This window comes from Nicotiana tabacum, chromosome 3 (assembly GCF_000715075.1).
Source record: "Nicotiana tabacum cultivar K326 chromosome 3, ASM71507v2, whole genome shotgun sequence".
Lineage (NCBI taxonomy): Eukaryota > Viridiplantae > Streptophyta > Magnoliopsida > Solanales > Solanaceae > Nicotiana > Nicotiana tabacum.
This window is the reverse complement of record NC_134082.1, coordinates 129,757,560-129,784,118: the sequence shown is the minus strand read 5'-3', so window position 1 is coordinate 129,784,118 and position 26,559 is coordinate 129,757,560. Positions and strand designations below refer to the sequence as shown.

Here is a 26,559-nt window from a genome sequence, read left to right as displayed (position 1 = left end):
GAGCACCTCCACTCAGTCACCGCGCTTTGGCCTTTCATCAAATGGGGGATGGACATCGTCGGACCACTCCCGGCAGGACGAGGATGTACGACTTCTTTTAGTTTAACTGATTATTTTTCCAAGTGGGTGGAAGCGGGTGAATTCGCCCAAATACGCAAGCAAGAAATGATCGCCTTCATACGGAGGAATATCGTGTGCCGTTTCGGCCTCCCCAAATAAATCAGTTATGACAACGGGCCCTAATTCGCTGGAAAAAAGATCGTTGAGTTATTCGAGAAATGGCATATCAAAAGAATACTCTCCATGCCCTATCATCCTGCGAGCAATGGGCAAGCGGAGTCCTCCAACAAGTCAATATTGAATATCATGAACAAGAAGCTCGAGAACGCCAAGGGACTCTGCCGAAAGTGCTATTGGCATACAGCACAACACCAAAAACAAGCACAGGAGAAATAACGTACTCACTGGTCAATGGGACCGATGCAGTAATACCAGTCGATATCGAAGAACCAAGTCTAAGGTACTCACACGAAAGCGGGCCGAGAAACGACGAAAGCAGGAGGCAAGACCTCCATGAGGCTGAAGAAAAAAGAGACATGGCGTACATAAGGATGGTCGCCCAGAAACAACAGGCAGAGCGATACTACAACAAAAAAGCCAAGATCAGACTGCTCAAAGTCGGGGATTACGTACTCAAAGCCAAAACACATGCAAGCAAGGATCCACGAGATGGAAAGCTAGGGACTAATTGGGACGGCCCATACAAAATTACGGCGGAAGCAAGCAAAGGGTCGTTCCAACTAGAAACTATGGAAGGAAAACTACTACCAAGCAACTGGAACACCGCCCACCTCAAGTACTTAAATTTCTAAGGAAAGATTTTCTCTGAGCCATACTCTTTTTCCCTCACCTGAGTTTGTCCCAATTAGGTTTTCTCGGGGAGATTTTTAATGAGGCGACGAGGAGGACATTTCGAAGTTAAGCATGAGCAGGTGAGAATACAAGTTAGCAAGTTCGTTGCTCGACCCCTCAAATATTTCTCTAGGTCGACCAATAAAGGGACTAGGTAGACTGGGACTAGAATACTAGCCCAAAAAATGTGTAAACTTCTCCAATATATATATGTAAGCAAAGCATACAAACACATAATGTTCTCATATGTCTCCACCAAGTTTTAATACTGCACCAATCAATATACCCACATTTGACCTCGATCGAATTAATTAAGAGTAATATTCGACCTCGCTCGAATCAACTCATATTCGACCTCGTTCGACTTTCAATGAGAAGAATATCAGAGAGCCAGGGGTGGAACCAGAAATCAGTTCTAGCTCCATTTTAACTAAGAGTACATTCTACCTCGCTCGAATCAACTCACAATCGACCTCGTTCGGACTAATTAAGAGTAACATTCGACCTCACTCAAATCAACTCGCATTCGACCTCGTTCGAATTAACTAAGAGTAACATTCGACCTCGCTTGAATCAACTCACATTCGACCTCGGTCGAATTAACTAAGAGTAACATTCGACCTTGCTCGAATCAACTCACATTCGACCTTGTTCGAACTAATTAAGAGTAACATTCGACCTCGCTCGAATCAACTCACACTCGACCTCATTCTAATTAACTAAGAGTAATATTCGGCCTCACTCAAATTAACTCACATTCAACCTTATTCGAATTAACTAAGAGTGACATTCGACCTCGCTCGAATCAGCTCACATTCGACCTCATTCGAATTAATTAAGACACTCAAATTTGACCTCGTTCAAATTAGTTAAGAGTAGCATTCGACCTCACTCGAATCAACTCACATTCGACCTAGCTCGAATTTCATTTCACGGTTAACCTCGTCCGAATTAATTATGGCGACGTTTAACCTTGCTCGAACTAATTAAAGACACACTTGGCCATGTTCGAGTTAACGCCTACCAATAGTTCTTTAAATCAAGACAATCAATCGAGGAAACCATTCAAGGAAAAAATAGAAGACTCGGAAATAAACAGCAAAAGTAGCATTCCAAATCAAAATGGTATCTTAAAAGAGCCGAATAGACGCCCACAAAAGTATAAAAAAGATTGCAAAAAGCATCACTCAGCGACATCATCCCCGTTTTCATCCTCGCCGGTCGAGTACGCATCATCATACCAAGCACCTTGCTCGATTCCGCCCAGCTCGTCTTCATCATTGCATGCCCGTGGCGTGGAAGGATTATAACCATAGGCGACTCGAGCTGTGCGCGCCTTGGCACGAGCACCCTCGAACTCAACCTCATTAACTCGACATGCCGCCATCAAGTCCCTAAATATGTATAGTTGGGCCTCGTCATCGATCCACTTCTCGTACGAATCCCGCGCAACGTCAGGATAAGCAAAAGTGTGAGAGGAGAATGTTCGAGCCAATAGCTGCGCCCTTTCGGCCTCAAGAACGGAGACCTGATCATTTAAGTTCAAAACCTCTCCCTCAAGATTGCCAACTCGCTCAGCAAGCCTTGCCTCCATGAGCATGGCCGCCTCAGCTTCACTTGCTCGTTCAGATCTGAGGACGCAGATGACCTCCTCTGATGCCGCCACCCTTGCTAAAGCCGCGATCTTGGGCTCATCGACCTTCTCCAACTTTGTTGTCTTCTCAATCAACTCATCACTCAAGTCATTGGCCCTGGTCGAACTCTGTCTAAGTTCAGCCCGCAAGAATGCCACCTGGGCGTGAAGATCGGCACACTCAACTGCGACCCCCCTACTCACCTCATCCTCCTTAGCTCTAAGAGCTCCCTCGAGCTCGCTACATTTGCCGATGGCCCTCACGAGTTCATTGTCCTTCTGCCTTAACTCATCTCTAAGAGACTGGAAATTACCGTTCGTGTCTAAATAGTGCATATCTCATGGTACTTGGCACGGTACTCACGAAACTTCAAAACCATTTTCTTAAAAACAACCTTCGGCTTCTCCTCTAGGCGGGTGCTCTCGATCTCCAAAATGAGAGTCTAGTGAAAAAGGAAGAGCCAAAAAGAGTAAGTAAAAACAAAAAGGAAAGAACGTAAGGTACAAGAACAACAAAAACAAAAATAACATACCATCAAAGTCATTTCGGATATGACTAACGACAGATCGGCATCATTAAACGTCCATAAAGTCCTATTCTCAGCGCTAGAGTATAGAGTAACCAAAGAAAGAACTACACTCTCTATATTCACTAACAAGTCGCAGTCCAATGGAATGACTACGGTGCGAGTAGATCCCTCCGTCCTTACTTCTACCCGAGTAAACCCCTCACCGAACATCCGTACCTCTTCGGGGTTGATGTCGGAACTGGTTTCATAGCCATCCACGGGCACACCCTTCCCTCTCTCTTCCACCAATGAATGAATGTCAGCTTGCCCGGATGGTGACGGATGGCCTCTAAGAATGGCCTCCGCCACTTCTGATCGCCCTCCTTCTTCGCAGTGACTTCGGGCGAAGGACCAATTTCTGCAACCTCTGCAGGCAACAAAGTCTTTGTGTTCAAACCCACATCGCCCTCAGATGCAGCCGTGGCCAGCTTTGGATCGCCCCTTGTTGACTCTTCGACTCCAGCCATCACGTCACCGATCTCTACTCTCTGTATTTTTAGCGGAGTCGGCTCCTCTTCACTCGGCGATGATTCATTTACCTAGTGTAGTATAAGAGAAGCCAGAGTCTCCGCTGATGAGGCAGCCACCCGACAGCCAGGCCTACGCAGGTCCGGGGTCTGAGAAGAAGCAACAATCTATACAGACTTGCCTGCAGTCGCAGCGACCAGTGACCCGGTCGAGGTACCCGATTGATGAAAAATGGGGGTAGGAGCCTTCACTCTCCTCGGTGCCTTCCGACCTGACAGCAAAGACAGAAACTAAATAAAGTGAAAAAAAGACGGTATGAAGGTCGAAGCAATTGAAGATCGAAAAAAGTTGACTTATCGGTCGAAGAAGGTTTACGTCCAAACTTCTTGTTGAACAACGACCACTCACGGATCCCCGCCGTGTGGGATAAGATTTGACTCACCCAGTGGCGAATATCGGCGACCAACGTGGGAGGCTCCTTCTCGGCTGCACGAAAGAGGAAGAAGAATGATTAAGCCACCAGTGAGAAACAAAACAAGCAACCAGTTAGCAAAAACACTTACGGACGAAGTTCCACACTTCAGGGAACCCACTGGGATTCGCCACCACGTGCTCGGTCTTAATAAAGAAGAAGTTGAACCAAAATCAACGATTTGCCTTATCATCTATCTTCACCACCAATCCCTTGGTCCCACGGTGTCATAGGTATATCATCATACCCATGTGAAAGCTTAGCGCAAAAAGGTATAGCAGATGGCGGATAGAAATCCCGCGATTGGCCAGCTCCGAGTACTTTATCAACATGAGGAAGAGTTTATAAATATATGGGGAGAGTTGGGCCAGGTAGATGTGGTAGTAGCGGCAGAATTCCTCCGCAAGCGGGGGAAGAGGAAGAGAATAGCCTACTTGGAATGGGTACGCGTAGAAGGCACAGTACCCAGGGCGATGGATATGGATTATGTCACGGCCAGCCGGGACCAAGTCGATATGGGTTGGGATGTTGTATTTGGCCCCAAGTTCGGCCAAGGCGGCCGCGTCCATTTTGGACTGCACAGGTTCAAGTTCATCTGTAGCTGGCTTCGAGAAGTCTAACCTGGATTTATAGTTACGAGGAACGATTTCCTCCACGATGGGAAAGATCTCATCCTCTGCAGCGACAACTTCATCATCATCATGAGGGGGCATTCTCACTACTAGTGGAGTTGGTTCAAGAACCCCATCAGAGACAAGAGGTGTATTAACCATTTTTGTTAGTTATAAATGCAGAAGATATGAACAAAAAGAGGTAGATGTAGCAGAAATCGCACAAATCGGAAAGGAGAACAAAGGTGCGAAAATGGAAACAACGGGAGCGAGAATACAGGAAGAAGAAGAAGAAGAAGAAGGGACGAAAATATGCAGGTTCAAATGCTAGAAAACATAAAGGATCATACAAGGGGTTCGCAATCCCTATTTATAGAGAACACAGACACCCAATCGAGAAAATCAACCACCGAAACACAAAGATCAAAACGACAGGGGCACAGGAAGCGATGCACCGCATCGGGAAGATGCGTAATAATGACGCATGCACCGCATCGGGAAGATGTGTAATAATGATGTATGACGATGTGACATCAGTCATAACCAACGTCACAATAAGTTGTGGCCCGCAAAGCGCCACATTACCATCTCGACCGTGATCTTTACTACTCGACCTGCCCACCTGAATTTATTGACTACAACTAATGAAGTCCGCTCACCGAGGTCAACCAAAGAACAACCTCGATAAGTGGAGGGATTAACTGTATAGGTCAAAATCCAACGGAGGAAATTCAGCATGAAGAGGTGATTATCGTGAGTAATTTGTAACTTATCATGGGCAATTTGGCCGAAGTCTACCAGTAATCAACGGAACGAGTCACCAAGCGATCAACTACGGTCGAGGTTGAGTAGAGCAGATAGTAATAACGACTAATTTTGTATTGGGATCTTCAGAAGGAATATTCTCTTAAATATTCTTTCTGTTTGTACTTTTAGGGTTATTTGGGAATATCCCATATAAATAGAATGAGAAATAAGGTAAAGGGCATGTAATATGATATATGATAAGAACACTTTTTAAAAGTAAGCTCTTTAGATAAACACAGGGAACAACTTTCTAGAGAGATTCGACTTTTTTGGATTATCTATTGTCATTTTCACCAGATCCGAAAAAGTGCTCAATATTCTCTTATATTCTTGTCATTCATCATTGTCAGATTGAAGAATCATTCACCTTATTCGATATTGGGTGAATCTTTCTTCTTATTTACATTTATTGACATTTATTGTTATTTAATACTTGATACTTTATGCACATTATTACATTCGACTCATTTATTGCCTGCCCATTATTTCTGTTTCTTCATTGCTCAAACCTTTCGTACTGTCAACCCAAGATCTGAAGTTATTAGCTTTAACTAGGATTAACTCTCTTTAATAACTGATTAATTAGTTTAACCAAAGATTATCATCTTTTGGTCAAACAACTTTGACACTCCATCTTAAGTCTATTCCATTTGAACACTCCAACAACACCTCAAATGTGTCATTTAAACACAATTCAATGATGTGGCATAGTGTGTGTTGCCCACCTCTTTAGATAGCGTGGGATGCTATTGTTATGGGTCCCAACGAATAAATAAATGTGAATAGAGGGAAAAAACAAAATAACTTTCTTTCTCTCACCTCTCCATCTTCTCATTCCACCATATCCTGTCAATTAACTCCATGTGAGCTTTACCAAGTTTCACTATAAACCCCCAAAACAACTACGTTCTGCAGCCCCTTTAAGTCTTTAAACGAGCAGCCCCAACAACTACGTCCAGCAACCCCTTTAACATTTTCGGCGAAACTTTATTTTTTCCGGCGAAGTTCCAATTTTCTCAACATTAACGAAATTAAACTTTGTGACTTGAATCTAAAGAAAAATCATATTTACATCTCAAAAAAGGGCGAGGCTTTGTTTTTCCCAGGGAATTTTCGTGAATCTAAAGAAGGAGAAAATCAGAAGGGATTTTGAACCCCCAAAAAAATTGACACAAAATTCTCCCTTCAGGGTAGTTTGGGATTGTAGGAACACTAATGGGGATAGTTTACTATTATCCTGTTGCTTTTTATTTCATCCTCAAAACATTTGATTTAAATAACATCGTTTCATTAGATCTTCAAAGAGGATGCCGTTAATTATTGCACTTTGGGGGTGAAGATTAGGAGAAAGAAACATGGTGGGAAGAAGACATGTTGGTAGCTTTGATTTTTCTTTTGGCAGATGAAGACAGGGTGTTGGGGGAAGATGACTGAGGGTTGGATAGGGTTCTTGTTTTTCTTTAATTTTTTTTTTCAAAAACTTTTTTTAATTAATCAATTAATTCAAGTTAAATTCATGTGTCTCTTTTTTATTCGTCACTGTGGCGAGTGAATTACACGCATTGTTTATGTTGGTTGCTTGTGAATTTTATGTTTAAATGACACATTCGAGGTGTGGTTGGAGTGTTTAAATGGAACGGACTTAAGATGGAGTGTCAAAGTAAAAAGTGAGGATAACTTTAAGGGGTTGCCGATGTATTTGGCCAAACTTTAATGTGCTTATGTATCTGAAATAATGCTTTATGAAAATAAATAACTGAAAAAAGAAGTTTAGCAATCAGATTACTTTGAAAACATCTAAATTTTGAATATACTATTTGAAACGCAAAATACGAATTGTCTGATCATACAGAACTCAACTTTCCTATACAGTTCAGTAAAATACTCCTGAACCAAAGTCATTTCAACCCTTCAACTGCTATTATCTGGTCATTCAGATATGATTTGTTAAACTCTACCTACGCCTCAAACTACAATCCGCAGTAACATCCAGAACTGAGCATCTTTATTTGCCACCAAATTTAGTTTACAACAAAGCAAGAATATCAGAATTTCTGAAACCTTGAACTCTGAACTCTGCTTGTTCATTTCACAACTAATTCATCATCTAATAATGCTTCTTCAAGAATGGATCATCAAGAGGAATGCGAAGATGGTATCCCATTTTTCACAGCAGAAGCTTGATCGGCATATGTGACGAAGGTCAAAGAATTGTACTTCTACAATCAAAGTGCACTTCTGTGCAAGAGGTATTCCTTTCACTTAAACCGATGTTTGGCACTTGCAGCTGCAGATGGAAGTTCACATAGACAGAGGTAATTGTCTCACTCTCTTTCTTGCATGAGCCTGCCGTAAAATTCTCAAACGAACTGGAAGGGAAATGGCAAGGCCTATGATGAGAAAGGAACTCCAGTAATGTTGCAAATAAAGGGCAAAATATGATGATACTATAAGCACAGTGAATAGCAAGGCGTAGAACACAGCAGCCACAACATCAGCCCTACACAATTTGAGACAATTACAAGTTTGTTACAGCATTAAAAAATGCACAGATCTTCTAAAACTGTTTAGAAGGTTATATGAAATTGTGGTACAAAGGTTACATCATGCAAATATTTATCTAATGACCAACAACTGAAGACAAAACTGAAGGGGAGAAGGACATGATAATTCAGTAAGTGTCCTAAAGCAGACCCAGATATCGTGCATCCAAGTTTGTCAATATATGAGAAGCATAATACACCAAAGAAATTTACAAGTTACATATAACAGATGATTGACTAACGCTATACTACATGTAGCCTCTCATCCATTAAACAAGTGCTTTTCCTGACATACCACTAACAAAGGAGAGAAGGAATTCCAACAACCAGGAGAAGATTGAAACATTGGACAACATTAGGATACAAAATAATTAGGAATTAAAACAAGATAATAATCAGGTACAGAAAGCCAAAGGATGAGATATGACATTGACGAATATTATTTAATCCAAATTAGCCGTTTTTGTAACGGAAAATTAATTTTCCTCCGCGTTTTGAATTCCCGTTTTATTTTGCGTAAATAGCCATTTACGTTATGGCCGTTTTACGTGAACAGGCATGACTCATGACAGACCTTATGAAGAGTTGCACTTGTTCGTTTAAACTCAACATGTTGGTTGTAAATAGCAGACCATTCCCTCAGATTTTCCTTACGAAAATTCTGAATTCTCCTCTTCCTTTCTGCACTGTTTTCTTACAAAACAAACAACGTAAGTGTGATTTGCTGCAGCCATTTGTGTTCGTTGAAACACCGGGATTTGAAGTACCGCTACTCCAGTGTGTAATCCGTTCTATCCTGGGAGGAAATAATCCACAACCTTGGGTACTAGGAGGGGATTAAATTCCTTAAGGAAACACTGTGAATTCAGTAGGCTTGAATTAAATTTTGTTTCTTCTACATTTCTGTTTATACGTTATTTTCCTTCTCCAGAATTATTATACAAATACAGTGTACTAACAGTTTTTAAGTGTTCTATGGGACTCGGACTAAGCAAATGATGATGCAATTTGAAAAGGGCCAGCAAGAAGATAACAACCCAAGTATAAGAAAATTCACCTATAATGACAGACCTTTTGAAGAGTTGCACCTCTTCGTTTAAAGTCATGACAGACCTTCTGAAGAGTTGCACCTCTTCGTTTAAACTCAACATGTTGGCTATAAATAGCAGACCATTCCCTCAGATTTTCCTTACAAAAATTCTGAATTCTCCTCTTCCTTTCTGCACTGTTTTCTTACAAAACAAACAACGTAAGTGTGATTTGCTGCCGCCATTTACGTTCGTTGAAACACTGGGGTTTGAAGTACCGCTACTCCAGTGTGTAATCCATTCTATCCTGGGAGGAAATAATCCACAACCTTGGGTACTAGGAGGGGATTAAGTTCCTTAAGGAAACACTGTGAATTTAGTGGGCTCGAATTAAATTTTGTTTCTTCTACATTTCTGTTTATACGTTATTTTCCTTCTCCAGAATTATTTTACAAATACAGTGTACTAACAATTTTTAAGTGTTCTATGGGAGTCAGACTAAGCAAATGATGATGCAATTTGAAAAGGGCCAGCAAGAAGATAGCAACCCAAGTATAAGAAAATTCACCTATAAAGACAGAATGACAGAGACAAACACTTACATGAACTTCAGCCTGGAGAAGAAGATATCAGAACTCCTAGAAAAAAATGGAAGTGATGGCCTGATGGATAATATTCAGGAACAGAGAGCTATAAAGGAAGATGAATTAGTCCTGAAGGCTGGTTTATACATAGAGGAGATTGCTAAAAATGAGGAGATAGCATGGGAGACAGAGATAACGGGTGCTATGGCCAAAGAAGGATGAAAGAAACACTATCCAAAGAAAGGTAAATGTTCATAGAAGAGCCAACACTATTGATAAGCATAGAGTAAATGGTGAGCCCTGTGGAAGACCAAGGGGCTATTAAAAGGGAGATCTTATCCTTTTATCAGAAGTTATACGCAGAGACTGAAGATTGGAGACCTGAATTCTCCTTTGTGAGTGGTCCAAGGATTAATGAGGAAGAGGAGCAGTGGCTAGAACGACCTTTTGAAGAATTAGAGATACTAGATTTTATCAAGAGATGTGCAACAGACAAGGCACCTAGGACTGATGGTTATTCAATGAGTTTCTGTTATAGCTACTGGGAAACCGTCAAGGATGATACTATGAAGACTCTCGAAAATTTCCTGACCCATGAATATTTTCGAAAAAGCTTCAATACGACATATGTGGCTCTTATTCCTAAAATAAAAAGCTTGGAGCCAAGGAATTGAGAGATTTTAGACCTATCAGTGTGATAGGGATGTGTATAAGATCATCTCCAAAGTGCTCACACAAAGATCGAAGAGGGTGATGCATATGCTGGTGAATTGCCAACAAATGGCATTCATCAGAGACATGCAGATATTGGATGCGACATTAACAGCAAATGAGTGTGTGAATACCAGAGTTAAAGGGAGAAGTCCAAGGATACTATGTAAATTGGATATCCTACAACCATGTAAATTGGGGCTTCCTGATTCGCATATGTCTTAAAAGAAGGAAAATAAGACCCACCAGAAGACTGGCATTTCTTAATTTAGGTTCCACTCATTGGCAGTGAAAGATTCAGTATCTTTACAATGGAGTAAGCATGGAGTGCATCCCCAGATGCAAAGTGGTTAGTCCCTCTTTCATTAGCTCAAAAGAAGAAGGAGCCTATTTCAAAGTTAAAGGTCATGCTGTATTATCGAGGATCCTTTATGGGAATCTATTTTGGAAATATCGCTCTCACACCTGTTAAATTAGACTTTCTTTCTAAAATCTGACACCAGCAATCTCCTAAAGGCGATGGGACATAGAAACAGACAATAGATGCCCTAGGAATGGCAATGTAACCTTATGCTGACTTAAGGCTAGTGACAATCTTACGACAGCCACCAGCTTAGAGAGAGACTCAATGAATTAGACATATCCATGAAGGTGGGATATATGTAGTTATATCCAAAATTGGATAGGGGAAACCATAAGCAAGGCATCACTGGATTACATTGTGAATACACTACTATTTGAAATTTTGAGGAGGAACCAATAATCCACCATGAGCATCAATGGAGGAGAAAAAGAAGGTTTAAAAAACTATTAATATATCAAAACATTGTAAATAGCACATCTCAATGGGAGATCAACCTATAAAGAGTCTTGCTGCAAAACAAAAAATTTTATTGTCCGGTCAGAAGTGCGGAGAAAGTCCAAGGAAATTCAAATTGAAGTGTTCCAATTATACGTGGAACAGTGAAGGGAGGAAAGCAGCAAGCTTCCCCTTTTTCTTTCAAATAATTGTTCTACTTTTTAATGAATGGGTTCTAACTTTCAACGAAGGAATTAACTTCTGTAGAAATGTTATCGCGATGCTCCCTTTAGCATCTAAAATCAAACTTACTCATGTCCTTAGACTCCCCAAACCCATAAAGCAAAAGCAAGAGAAAAGGGGAAAAAACAAACAAGACTTTTAATCACTTCAATCTGCAGAAGAAAAAAAAAAGAAACTGGTGATAACAAGGTCTTATTTTGTAGAATGCCTTGGCAATTTGCACCAAAGGTGACTTTGTGTCAAGCCAAAAGCTTTCCCGATGATAATTTTTTGGATTTAGTGAGTCCATGTCCATTGCCTTCGCACTTAGAGCTACTTACCTTGCGCCTCAGCAGAAACTTTTAGAATCATCATTTGTCTAAGTTAAATTATTTCAATCTAGGTGAACCACTTGAACATCTACAGCTAAAGTAATTCCCCAAATTAAAATGGAAGTATTCAGAAACATAATATAATGCACCCAAAGATGTAGCCTAACAGTCAATGAAGCAGGTAAGGTTAAAATGACAAAAAATTCAGGTAATTTCTTCTCATCTGCTGGCAAAGTTACCTGTACATGTGCTGATGGCAGGTAGCAGTAGATACCCGGTGGTAATGCAAATAATTAAGTACATCACAAATCATATTTTTTGCACAAATAGCTCAGGAATAAAGAAATTAATTAAAATAAACACAAAAAAAAATCTAAGCAGAAACATTTTCCTGCTAAAATTGTTTAATTTGATGTTAATATAGAGAGACGTACATACATATACACAGACAAATGGAGACGTACCAGTTTGAGAGAAGAGGCTTAGGGGAAAAGAAAGAAAGAGGGGGGCACTTGTGTTGAGATCTGATCTGGTAATCTCTGAGCTGCTCCACCAGTTTAGACCTTGTTATCATATTCCCCCCAAAACGACCGGAAAATTTTCTCCGGTCTCAATTGGGTTTTCTATTTTTGTGTTCAAATCCAATTGCGAATTCAGAAGCAGAGAATTACATCAAGGTAGGGTTTATTCGGGAATTGAACAGATCTCAAAGGAACACGATTTTATGATTAAACTGCTACACTGGTATGGTATACCGAAAGAAAAAGAAAACGCTAAACTGAGAGGGACACGTATTAGCCCATGGTATGTTGATTGATAAAAAAATTAAATTAGATAGAGATTAATAAATATAAATATATAAACGTATGCAATTAATTAATAAAATTTAAGAGCAAAAAATGTAAAAATGAATTAAAATAACTACCAGGAACGAAAATTAAAATAATTATACATTTTAATACATTCATATAATAATAATACAAATGTAATATTTGGTTGGTTGCATAAGAAAATTTATTTTATGTATAATTAATACAATAATACACTTGGTTGACAGTATTAAATAATACTGTAGACACCGGATTTTTGACCCTCCTCGAGGATTTTCACATTTTTAGCGTGAATATGTGAAATTGGGGCTAATATAGCCATTTTAACTATTTTACTTTATTTCGTCGCAAAAAGAAAGAATCACAAAAATACATATATAAATTTTAGTTTATGTATTTCTCATAAACTTGAAAAAATACAAAAATTGCACTTTATTTTGGTACTTTATATAATTTCGAAAATAACCAAAAAATGTAGTTCTATTAATGTTTTGTAGTCATCTTAATTTCTTAAAAATACAAAAAATATTACTTTATTTTTTACCTTTATACAAAAACGAAAATTAAAAAATAGTTTTATTGATATTTTGTAGTTATTTTAAATCTTGAAAAAATATTAAAAAAAGATATAGTTTTGTTTTAAATATTAGTCTTATTTTTGTAGTTATTTTACTTACATAGGATTAGTAAGCAACATCGTGTTCTTATTCTCGGATCCGGGCAAAAGAATAAAATTCGGGTTCAAACTACCCCCTTTTAGGCCTAATTTTCGGACCTAGCCCATAATAATCTGAGTCCGCCACACGTGGGGAACACGGACGGAATCCCATACACGGGAAACCCCACCACGCGTGGGGAACACAAGCCTCGAACCCCACCACGCGTGGGGCTCATTTTTCTGGACAAATGGGCTAATATACACGGACAAAAAAATTGAAAAAGGGGAGGGACAAAAAAAAATTTCAAAGGGAGGGAATTTATGTTTCCACTGTTCATCTTCTTCTTCAAAAGAAGAAGAACCGAAGAACCCTAGCAAACGGACCACAAAACGACCACTCCTTCTTCCTCCGTGAATCCGCCATTGTCACCGGCCCCTACTCCCCCACGTCCAAACCCACCGACCAAACGACCCGCCATAACCATCGCCTTCACCAGTTTCACGCCCAAACACCTACACTAAACGGACCCTTCCACCACCAAAACCACCCTCGACACAGTCCAAACACCACCCCCCCCTCACGTCCAAAATCACCAGCAACCCGACGCGTGAACCACCAGCCCCGTCGAGCAGCAGCTGCTGCTGCTGCGCCACCTTCCCTACTGTCCAAACACCACTCCGTCACTTTCCCGACTGACCAAACAGTCCACCAGCCATTACCGTTACCAGCTAGGCCACCAGCTCCCCGCCACCCGCGAAACCTCCCCAGTTCGACAGCTCCACGCACAGCCCGAACAAAAACCAGCCGTTTCACCATTTCCAGTCCAACGAGTAGCTATCGTTGCGTGCCAAGCAGTCGTTGCTGCGTTTCCGAGCAGCTGTTGGTTGCTGCGATTCTGCCTTGCCGAGTTTTCTGTTTTCCGTCGAGGTCGACTTTGGTCCGAGCTTTCTGTTTTTCCGGTGAGGTTGCTTTTGCTCGTCGAGGTGTTTGTCCGAGGTTTCGTCATTGTTTCCTCGTTTAGTGAGGTCAGGTTCGAAGTTCCGTCGGGGGCGCTGTTTGTCGTTCTAGGTTTGTCGAGGTTCGAAGGTTAGTGTTCTTCGTCCTTTGTTTCATTTCGTTCGATTCGCATATTATGGTTTAAGATGAATGTCAACAATGCAATTTTTGTCGTTTTTGTTAAAAATATTCATCTTATGATCAGTTACTGTATATGCTTAAAGTAAATGTGAGAACATATTGTGAACTTAAGTTTTTGTACGAGAATGTCTACTTCTATGCATATATTTGTGTTTATTAAGGGAACAATTTGACATCCAGTGATTTGTTGCGAACATATGTGCTCGCATATATTATGTACTCTCGTTGTAATAGGTATGTGAACGTCTGAATGAAAAATCATGACTACTAGCGTTTAAACCTTATTTCTCATTTTTTAGTAATAGAAGTTGGGTTTAATAACAATAACAATACGTTAGCAAAGTTAGGACTAATAGGAACCTTATTAAAATTCTTAGAATTCGGGACAGGCCGCTTAGCGAATTTCACGGTCTTTCCCAAAATAACAATACGCTAGTTGCTTTAAGCGCGTATTTAATAATGTTACCTTCTTAACTCGGGTGCACATTTATGTGACCCAAATCCAAGTCTCAACGGAGTCGAAATGTGTTTCTAATCACGGGTACATTGATTGTGACGTGGTCTGAGATGCATTTCCATGACGTTGCAAATTCTTTTAAAAAATAATAATAATAAAATGAGGTGAGCCTCGCCAAATAAAAGGGACAAATTGCGGGGCCCTCACAAAATATATGTATTAAATACTTAGATTCCGGGACGGGCCGTTTAGCAAATTTTACGGCCCTACCCCAAAATAATAATGCGCTAGTTGCTTTAGGCGCGCCTTTAATAATGATATCTCCCTAAATTCGGGTGCACATTTATGTGACCCAAATCCAAATCTCAACCGAGTCGAGATATGTCAATAACCACGGGTGCATTGATGTAACGTGGTTCGAGATATGTTTTCACGACGTTGCAAGTCCTATAAAAATAACAGTGAATGATAAAAGTGGTTAAAAGATAAAATTGGCACATAAGTTCACATTTGTATAAAATCAGATAATCGAGCCGAATATAACAGTTGAGCGACCGTGCTAGAACCACGGAACTCGGGAATGCCTAACACCTTCTCCCGGGTTAACAGAATTCCTTATCTGGATTTCTGGTACGCAGACTGTAATATGGAGTCATTCTTTTCCTCGATTCGGGATTAAAATTGGTGACTTGGGACACCCTAAATCTCCCAAGTGGCGACTCTGAAATAAATAAATAAATCCCGTTTCGATTGTCCTTTAATTGGAAAAAACTCCCTTGCACCCGCCCGGGTGCGGAAAAAGGAGGTGTGACAGCTCTGGCGACTCTGCTGGGGACGATGACCCAGAACCACTGGTTTAGGGTTAAGAATTCGAGCTTAAAATAATTGTTATTATTTGGCTTCATTTATTATCTGATTTTTTACATGTTTGAGCCTAATGTGCTAAGTGCTGCTTTTACTGCTTTGATATTATTTGAATTGTACATATACACTGTGCCGAAACCCCTCTCTTCTCTCTCTTGAGGAGTGCACGCTGGTCGTGGCTTCTTTCTGTTAGTGTCATATACCAAAATAGAACGAGGATTCGGAGGAGTTGCAAAATTGGATGGCCTTTTGGTTACCGGTACACAGCTCCCATCCTCGGCTCGGGTTGTCCGCTCGGGTAAGCCAAGTCTAGAACAAATACCCAGGTTATGAACTTAGTATAACAAAGTCACATGTCGGATCCCTAGTAGGAACGTTTATTCGCATCATGTGCATTTGACTTAGGGGACTCAACACAGGGGTTGAGTCCGTCTAGGACAAGCAACCTGAAAATAATAGACCATCTTATGGCATTCTATGTGCTACATGTTGTATTTATTCAGGGGTGAATGTGTCATTTGGTGGACCAATGATATTTGCGGACAAATGACACTCCTTACCATACTGATCACGTTAAATAAGAAAGTTGCACTACTTTTGAATAAGCATGCTATTATGTTAATTAAGCACATGGAGAACATTGTGGAATTCAAGAAGCCTTGGTATTCCAAAAGCACATGGGGAACATTTGTGGAATCCAAGAAGCCTTGGAAATCCACTATGTCTCCCACGCTTCATTTTGGGAAAAGCACATGGGGAACATTTGCGGAACCCAAGAAATCTTGAAATTCCCTATGTCCCCCATGCCACATTTTTGAAAATATAATAAATATAAAAAATAAAATATATATGTATATATATAAAAAAAAACATTGAAAATTCAAAAAAAAAAAGATTGTGTATGTTTTCATCATCATCCACAAATTAGAAAATTGTGGAAAAGAGGAGAAAATAACAGCGTGGAGAAAAAATCAAGTAGAGTCGAAGCTCTGTCGAAATTTTGAGAAAATGAAAAAATGTCTTATTAGTTTGTTTATTAGCAGTCTTGTTTTGAAAAAATGTCAAAAAGTCCAAAAGTTTATTTAGGTTATAAAAAAAAAAAGTCGGGCGTTGAAAGGGGTTTTATTATTGCAAATATATGTATATATAACAAATCCAAAAAGTTTTTCTTTATTTCCAAAAAAATGTATATATATCTTTATGTGTTGCAAGAACATTTGTCTTGCCAAAGGTTTAGAAAAGTTGTTAGAACCCCAATTTTCAAAAACAAAAAAAATCTGAATATATTTTCCATTATTGACTTCTTTAGAAAGTCTTGCTAATTGTGTAAATAATAATAATAATAATAAATAAAAAAATAAAAATAAAAAACAAATCCGAAAATATTTTGATTCTTCTTTCAAAATTGAAAAGAAAATTCAAAATTCAAAAAAACATTTTTTAAAAAAAGCATTTCTTTTATTAAAGGTAAAATTCCGAAAAATATTTTCTTCTTCTTTAGATTAAAAAAAAGCAAATAAAAATTCAAAAATATATCTTAGAAGTATTTCTTTTTAAAAGAAAACCAATCAAATAGTTTTTAAATAGTTCTTAAAGCAGTTCTTTCACAAATTCACAAAAAAAAAGAGTTAGTTTCTCTACTCATTCTTGATTTCCCGAACTACGCGGGTTTGATTCTCACCGGATGTAAGATACGTAGGCAACCCTCATCGGGTCCAACCCCACCTTTTGCTAAAAAATCCAAAAACAAATAAATAATAAATAATATGTCAAATTTTAATTTTGTTATAAATAAGTCAGGTGATGTTGTTTTGTCATAAATAGCTGAATGTTCCCGAAAGGGACGCCGGAAGGCTGACTTTGCATAAACAGACACCTTTGGGTCATTTTTAAGACTTGGTCCAGTTGACCCCCACAGCCTAAAAATCTTCGTCCCCGAGACGTTGAAAGGCCGTGTTTGCAATATTGACTTTTCTAATTTGAAAAACGATAAAAAGAGTTATAAATAAGTCAGGTGATGCTGTTTTGTCATAAATAGCCGAATGTTCACGAAAGGGACGCCGGAAGGCTGACTTTGCATAAACAGCCACTTTTGGGTCATTTTTAAGACTTGGTCCAATTGACCCCCACAGCCTAAAAATCTTCGTCCCCGAGACGTTGAAATGCCGTGTTTGCAATATTGACTTTTCTAATTTGAAAAACGATAAAAAAGAGTTATAAATAAGTCAGGTGATGCTGTTTTGTCATAAATAGCCAAATGTTCCCGAAAGGGACGCCGGAAGGCTGATTGGGCATAAACAGCCACCTTTGGGTCATTTTGAGATATGGACCCACACAGCCTTAAAAATCTTCGTCCCCGAGGCGCTGAAGGGCCGTGTTTGCAACACAAGGTTTTTATCGTAATTTGAAAAAAAAAATAAAGAGTCAGCGGTAAGGTGAATGCCGTTTGGATGTTTAGTCAAAAAAAATGAAAAAATAAAATTAGTCGAGCCAGCTTCGGCCGTGTCTTAAACCGTTCTTGCCGAAATAGCCTTAGAGTATCTTTCAGTTGTCGAAAGGCTATTTTCGTAAAAGAATGGACAAGTGTGTAAAGTGTCATAAAATAATCCTCCCCGGCCTCAAAAAAATTCATGTGAAATTTAGAAGGGGCCACATTTGCAAAAAATAACCATTTGGTTGCATTTGTCGAACATAGGGAGCTAGCCTTTTGTCTTTGATTTCATAAACCTCTTGATTAGAATAATGTGGGTTGTTTGATTTCCAAGTTTGTAAGTCATCTTCAAACCTTTGAAACTCAGTTTGTTCTAATATGAAAATTGAAAAATGTTTACTATTGTTTATCTTATATTGGTCCGAACTACGCAAGGTCTGATTCATGCGGCGTCATGATACGTAGGCAATCTCCATAAGATTCGACCACAACAAAAAGAAAAGCAAAAAAAAAATGAAAAAAGAGAATAAAAAAAGAATGAAAAAAAGAAAGAAAAAAAGGGAAAAGAAAAGAAAAAATGAAAAAAACCGAAGAAAAATGAAAAAAGAAAAAATGAAAAAAAAAACATCGAAAAAAAAGAAAAGAAAAAAGTTGTTGTCAATAATGAGGACCGACTGAGTCCATTCTAACCTGTTTTGTTTTGAATCACAAAGAAAGAAGGTGGTTGGTTTGTGGTAAGCCGGACAATGACACCCAGAATCCTTTACTTGCACCTCATGATACACTCTGCGGGGATCAGGCCTGATAACAGAATCACTCGAATCCTATTGGGAACTTGTTGACGGAGGATGATGATATTAAAGCTGGTAATGGTCTTGGCAGTATTAATGCGAAGCTCAAGTGGCTAAGATGCCAGTTTTGATAAAGTGGGAGGACGCTCCGTTCCTTGGTTAACAAGAGAGAAGCTTGTGGTGGTTTATTTTGTTGTCATTTCTATTGTTCGGATCATTAGGATTGTAATTCAAATTTTGTCTTATGTCAAACCTTCTTATCTTTCCATTTTTGTCGTAGCGGTTTGTTTAAGTTGTGTCCAGGTTGTTTAGGATTTTATTCCGGTTTGTTTTTGTTTTTTTTTTCAAACCATTTCACCGGTAATCTAATGCGAATTCCGGTCTTCTATTATTTCCAATTTTCTTTTGTTTAGTCCTTTTATCATTTTTATTCAACGCCGATTCTAGTGACATGACATGCACACACACTTTGGGCCTAATCTTAAAAGTTAATCATAAAACCCTGAAAAGGTGATCAGACCATTTAAAGGAAATAAGGACGGCTGAGATTATTCAGAGCTCGAGTCATGTGGAACTGGGGCAAGTAAAATATGAATAAAACCGTTAAAAGCAAGATTCGCCAAATTGGCATGAGGGTCGTTCATGATAATGAGAGTGTCACCCAACGGTGCTTTAGAGATGACAAAGGAAAAACAAATGTTTAACACAATTGTCAAGACCAGCACCATCGGAAGAGACTATAAATCTGTGTTCAATTGTGTTGTTTGCACTTGGCATGTTTTGAAGACTGGAATGACGAAGGCGTTTTGTACTGCTACCTAAACACTTTATCCTTCGTTAACCCCTTTTGAGCCTTATTGTTTTTTCTTTCATACCCCTCTTTCGGAATCATTAGAAACGACTAGAAAACGCAAACATGACAGGTAAACAAAAAGAAAAAAAAAGAAGAAAGAAAAGAAAAAAAGAAAACAACAAAACGGAAAAAAAGAAGAACAAAATAAAAAAGAGAGAAAGAAAAGAAAAAAAACGAACAACAAAAAGAAAGGAGAAATGAGAAAAGAAAAGAAAATGATAACGAAAAAAGAGAGAAAGTCAAATGAAAAAGGGGAATTGGGAACTACGTTTGACCTGATTCCTCAAAGAGGATACGTAGGCGCTTCACGGCTCGGTCATAGTTTTGAAAAATGAAAAAATCAAATAGGATATCCCCAAGCAAGAAACTGGGGCAAAGGTTGCGTTTATTGTGAATAAATCTAATTCCGAAGGTTGTAACTAATAACCCAAAATTGATGCATTTTTTGAGCCTTTAATATCCTTTCTTTCTAGCCCTATCCAAAACCCACATTACGGTCCAAAGAAAGACCTCCTGATCAGTCTTCAAAAGATGCCAAGTCAGACAAATGAAGGGTCTTACCGGCGAATATAACATTCTGTTCCACCGCAGGAAGGACTCTAATCTCCAGCAGAAAGAGTCATACCGGCGACACTCCAAATCCCTAGCTGGAAAGTGATACAAATGAGAGAGTCTTATCGGTGAAAACCTTCACAGGCACCATAAGGCGATGAAAGCTGAGAGAAAACCCAAAAATGAGAGAGGCTTGATAGTGAAAACCCTTCGGGCACTACAAGTCGAATAAGATTGGGAATCAGATGGGGAATGGCCAATTGAAGGTCTAGAAAGATGATTAACGACGGAGGATGGGCCGCATATGCATGTCATGACCATTAGAGTCGGTATCTGCGTTTGATAGGTTTTTATTTATAGTTTCTTTTGTTAAAAGGTCATCTTTTTCCTTTTGTCCTTTTATTCTGTTCCCTTTTATCTTTTTCCTTTCATAGAAAAATCCCCAATAGAGTCTGTTTGGTCAGAACAAGTGTGAATTGACTTCAAAATAGGCCATCAGCTTTCCAAAATGAGATCTGACTAGTACATCCAAGTGGTATAGTCAGCAGGGAACAAACGCGAGGCCAGTGGCAAAAAGATATCCCCAGCAAAAGGGAATTGACAGAAGGATTGACGAGTGTCAAGAGGGATATCCTTGCCGAAATCAAAGGATATAAACTTCAAGGCCAAGGCCCCTAAACAAAGCAAAGAGAGCAGTGAGCCTGATTTGGGAAATGCCAGTTCCCGAACTATGCCACAAAAGAAGAGGGATATCCTCAGCAGAAAAGGATTATCCCCAGCAAATAATGTCATCCCCAACAAGTTGTGGAACGCAGAGCAAGGAAGGAGAAAGGGAAAACCATCCCAGTGGGAGTATCACAACCAACCACCGTGTTTTAAGCTAACAGGTAAATGAAGTGGCATTGATGATAGAAATGCATGCCACAAGGGATTATCAGACTGGGGCAGAAAATTTTCTTTTCGTTTAGAAAATTTTCTGAAAGTCAGATACCCATTCGGGGAGGAATAAAGATAACATCAGCCTCAAGGGAAATGGTCTTAGAACCAGTGTTGCCCCCAACAGCAAATGGATGAAACTTGAGCTCAGTGAAGCACTGGTTCTGAAGGAATCAGAATTCCCCAGCAGTATTATCCACGACAGCGTTATCCCCAGCTGATAACGTTTTACCCCCCAGCAGGTAAGTAAATAATCCCAACAATCTCTAGCAGGTTTGAGGAGTCCAACACAAGTTTGGTGAAAATCGGTATCCTCAGCGGTTCCTTTCAGGTTAAGGCAAAACAAGTCTCAAAGGAGTTAGTCTTCAAAGGAAGAAGCTAATAATAATAATAATGATAAAAAAAAAAGAATAATAACAAAAAATAAAAAATAAATGGGGAAGGTAGAAAGGGAAAATTCATCCCAATCCCCAACAAGTATTCAAGGTAAGACATCTTCAAGTCTTAAGGATACGTCGGGTTCATCCGCCCTCGAATAGGATATGTCGGGTTCATCCGCCCTCGAATAGGATATGTTGGGTTCATCCGCCCTCGAATAGGATATCTTGGGTTCATCCGCCCTCGAATAGGATATGTTGGGTTCATCCGCCCTCAAACAGGATATATTGGGTTCATCCGCCCTCGAATAGGATATGTCGGGTTCATCCGCCCTCGAATAGGATATGTTGGGTTCATCCGCCCTCAAACAGGATATGCCGGGCTCATCCGCCCTCGAATAGGATATGTTGGGTTCATCCGCAATCAAACAGGATATGTTGGGTTCATCCGCCCTCGAACAGGATATGTCGGGTTCATTCGCCCTCAAAATAGGATATGTTGGGTTCATCCGCCCTCGAATAGGATATGTCGGGTTCATCCGCCCGCAAAATAGGATATGTCGGGTTCATCCGCCCGCAAAATAGGATATGCCGGGTTCATCCGCCCGCAAAATAGGATATGTCGGGCTCATCCGCCCTCAAATAGGATATGTTGGGTTCATCCGCCCGCAAAATAGGATATGTCGGGTTCATCCGCCCTCGAATCGGATAGTCGGGTTCATCCGCCAGCAAAATAGAATATGTCGGGTTCATCCGCCCGCAAACAGGATATGTCGGGTTCATCCGCCCGCAAAATAGGATATGTCGGGTTCATCCGCCCTCGAATAGGATATGACGGGTTCATCCGCCCTCGAACAGGATATGTCGGGTTAATCCGCCCTCAAATAGGATATGTTGGGTTCATCCGCCCTCAAACAGGATATGTTGGGTTCATCCGCCCTCGAACAGGATATGTCGGGTTCATCCGCCCTCAAACAGGATATGTCGGGTTCATCCGCCCTCGAATAGGATATGTCGGGTTCATCCGCCCTCAAATAGGATATGTCGGGTTCATCCGCCCTCAAATAGGATATGTTGGGTTCATCCGCCCTCGAATAGGATATGTCGGGTTCATCCGCCCTCAAATAGGATACGTCGGGTTCGTCCGCCCTCGAATAGGATATGTCGGGTTCATCCGCCCTCGAATAGGATATGTCGGGTTCATCCGCCCTCGAATAGGATATGTCGGGTTCATCCGCCCTCGAATAGGATATGTCGGGTTCATCCACCCTCGAATAGGATATGTCGGGTTCATCCGCCCTCGAAACAGGATATGTCGGGTTCATCCGCCCTCAAATAGGATACGTCGGGTTCGTTCGCCCGCAAACAGGATATGTCGGGTTCATCCGCCCTCGAATAGGATATGTCGGGTTCATCCGCCCTCAAATCGGATTTTATTTTCAAAGTTGTGGTTCAAACAGACGCCCACCTGAATAACGAGAGGAATACTTTTTGTCTGTTCATTTCATATTTTTAGGCGCCCACATGTATAACAAGGGAGTACATTTTGTGTCTTTACCATTAGGCGCCCACCTGTATAATAAGGGAGTACATTTTATGTCTTTACCATTAGGCTCCCACCTGTATAACAAGGGAGTACATTTTGTGTCTTTACCATTAGGCGCCCACCTATATAACAAGGGAATACATTTAAGTTCTAGGTCGCCCACCAGTAAAATGCGGGAATACATTTATGTTCTAGGTCTCCCACCAGTAAAATGCGGGAATACATTTCAGTTCTAGGTCGCCCACCAGTGAAATGCGGGAATACTTTTAAGTTCTAGGTCGCCCACCAGTAAAATGCGGGAATACATTTAAGTTCTAGGTCGCCCACCAGTAAAATGCGGGAATACATTTAAGTTCTAGGTCGCCCACCAGTAAAATGCGGGAATACATTTAAGTTCTAGGTCGCCCACCAGTAAAATGCGGGAATACATTTTAGTTCTAGGTCGCCCACCAATAAAATGCGGGAATACATTTAAGTTCTAGGTCGCCCACCAGTAAAATGCGGGAATACTTTTAAGTTCTAGGTCGCCCACCAGTATAATGCGGGAATACATTTAAGTTCTAGGTCGCCCACCAGTAAAATGCGGGAATACATTTATGTTCTAGGTCGCCCACCAGTAAAATGCGGGAATACATTTCAGTTCTAGGTCGCCCACCAGTAAAATGCGGGAATACTTTTAAGTTCTAGGTCGCCCACCAGTAAAATGCGGGAATACATTTAAGTTCTAGGTCGCCCACCAGTAAAATGCGGGAATACATTTAAGTTCTAGGTCGCCCACCAGTAAAATGCGGGAATACTTTTAAGTTCTAGGTCGCCCACCAGTAAAATGCGGGAATACATTTAAGTTCTAGGTCGCCCACCAGTAAAATGCGGGAATACATTTAAGTTCTAGGTCGCCCACCAGTAAAATGCGGGAATACTTTTAAGTTCTAGGTCGCCCACCAGTAAAATGCGGGAATACATTTAAGTTCTAGGTCGCCCACCAGTAAAATGCGGGAATACTTTTAAGTTCTAGGTCGCCCACCAGTATAATGCGGGAATACATTTAAGTTCTAGGTCGCCCACCAGTAAAATGCGGGAATACATTTATGTTCTAGGTCGCCCACCAGTAAAATGCGGGAATACATTTCAGTTCTAGGTCGCCCACCAGTAAAATGCGGGAATACTTTTAAGTTCTAGGTCGCCCACCAGTAAAATGCGGGAATACATTTAAGTTCTAGGTCGCCCACCAGTAAAATGCGGGAATACATTTAAGTTCTAGGTCGCCCACCAGTAAAATGCGGGAATACATTTAAGTTCTAGGTCGCCCACCAGTAAAATGCGGGAATACTTTTAAGTTCTAGGTCGCCCACCAGTAAAATGCGGGAATACATTTAAGTTCTAGGTCGCCCACCAGTAAAATGCGGGAATACATTTAAGTTCTAGGTCGCCCACCAGTAAAATGCGGGAATACTTTTAAGTTCTAGGTCGCCCACCAGTAAAATGCGGGAATACATTTAAGTTCTAGGTCGCCCACCAGTAAAATGCGGGAATACTTTTAAGTTCTAGGTCGCCCACCAGTAAAATGCGGGAATACTTTTAAGTTCTAGGTCGCCCACCAGTAAAATGCGGGAATACTTTTAAGTTCTAGGTCGCCCACCAGTAAAATGCGGGAATACTTTTAAGTTCTAGGTCGCCCACCAGTAAAATGCGGGAATACATTTAAGTTCTAGGTCGCCCACCAGTAAAATGCGGGAATACTTTTAAGTTCTAGGTCCCCCACCAGTAAAATGCGGGAATACATTTAAGTTCTAGGTCGCCCACCAGTAAAATGCGGGAATACATTTATGTTCTAGGTCGCCCACCAGTAAAATGCGGGAATACATTTCAGTTCTAGGTCGCCCACCAGTAAAATGCGGGAATACTTTTAAGTTCTAGGTCGCCCACCAGTAAAATGCGGGAATACATTTAAGTTCTAGGTCGCCCACCAGTAAAATGCGGGAATACATTTAAGTTCTAGGTCGCCCACCAGTAAAATGCGGGAATACATTTAAGTTCTAGGTCGCCCACCAGTAAAATGCGGGAATATATTTAAGTTCTAGGTCGCCCACCAGTAAAATGCGGGAATACATTTAAGTTCTAGGTCGCCCACCAGTAAAATGCGGGAATACATTTAAGTTCTAGGTCGCCCACCAGTAAAATGCGGGAATACTTTTAAGTTCTAGGTCGCCCACCAGTAAAATGCGGGAATACATTTAAGTTCTAGGTCGCCCACCAGTAAAATGCGGGAATACATTTAAGTTCTAGGTCGCCCACCAGTAAAATGCGGGAATACATTTAAGTTCTAGGTCGCCCACCAGTAAAATGCGGGAATACTTTTAAGTTCTAGGTCGCCCACCAGTAAAATGCGGGAATACTTTTAAGTTCTAGGTCGCCCACCAGTAAAATGCGGGAATACTTTTCAGTTCTAGGTCGCCCACCAGTAAAATGCGGGAATACTTTTCAGTTCTAGGTCGCCCACCTGTAAAATGCGGGAATATATTTAAGTTCTAGGTCGCCCACCAGTAAAATGCGGGAATACATTTTGTCTGTTCATTTCATATTCTAGGTCGCCCACAAGTATAAATGCAGGCATGTCATTACCAATAGGAGACGCACTTCCTCAGTTTAGTTTTACCATAGGAGACGCACTTCCTAAGTTTAATCTTACCAAAAGGAGACGCTCCTAGAACACTACGGCTTCCGGAATTGAGATTTCACCCTTAGGAGATGCACTTCCTAGTTTGATTCATTTTAAGTTCGACCATAGGAGACGCACTTCCTAGTTTAGTTCATTCCGATTCGACCATAGGAGACACACTTCCTAGTTTGAGTCATTGAGGTTTTATTTTAGCAGACGCATTTGCTAGCAAAAGTTTTGGTTTTACTCGTAGGAGATGCACATCCTAGCCTAGTCTTTAGTTTACTCATCATTGCATCAGTAGTGTAAATGAGTTACAATTTTGCTAACGACTCACAAATCTTCCCAGCACAAACTGGGTTAGGAAATTTTGTTTGTTTTGTTTGTTTTGGTTGTCAGGGACCCGCCTGTAGAACGGAGGTTGTTGTATGTCAAAGAAAAGAAGTAATCAGGCGTCCACCTGGAGAACAAGGACAAAGAAAAGAAGTAATCAGGCGTCCACCTGGAGAACAAGGACAAAGAAAGGAAGAAATCAGGCGTCCACCTGGAGAACAAGGACAAAGAAAGGAAGTAATCAGGCGTCCACCTGGAGAACAAGGACAAAGGAAGGAAGAAATCAGGCGTCCACCTGGAGAACAAGGATAAATAAAAGAAATAGAAATCAGGCGCCCACCTGGAGAATAAGGGAATACAATTGAAGTATTGAAGTCAAAGGTCCGCTCATATGACAAAGGAGCACCCTTAGAATCAATAAAGCTTTCTACAACAGAAGTCCC

At 40.4% G+C, this 26,559-nt stretch overlaps 1 protein-coding gene and 1 long non-coding RNA gene across 2 annotated transcripts; one reads left to right on the top strand and one right to left on the bottom strand.

The window, feature by feature from the left end:
• The first annotated feature begins 278 nt into the window (after positions 1–278).
• LOC142177422 (uncharacterized) lies at positions 279–872 on the top strand. The gene has a single exon (XM_075245919.1). It carries the CDS (start codon positions 279–281, stop codon positions 870–872), a length of 594 nt encoding a protein of 197 aa, XP_075102020.1.
• A 6,382-nt stretch (positions 873–7,254) lies between these two features.
• Positions 7,255–12,500, bottom strand: LOC107788605 (uncharacterized). The gene is made up of 2 exons (XR_012707832.1): positions 12,156–12,500; positions 7,255–7,972 (listed from the first exon to the last, which is right to left on the bottom strand). It is a non-coding gene; the product is annotated as an uncharacterized LOC107788605 (long non-coding RNA).
• Between the last annotated feature and the right edge of the window lie 14,059 nt (positions 12,501–26,559).

Coding starts and splice junctions, on each gene's coding strand:
- LOC142177422 (XM_075245919.1), top strand. CDS start 279: ATGGCATATCAAAAGAATACTCTCCATGCCCTATCATCCTGCGAGCAA.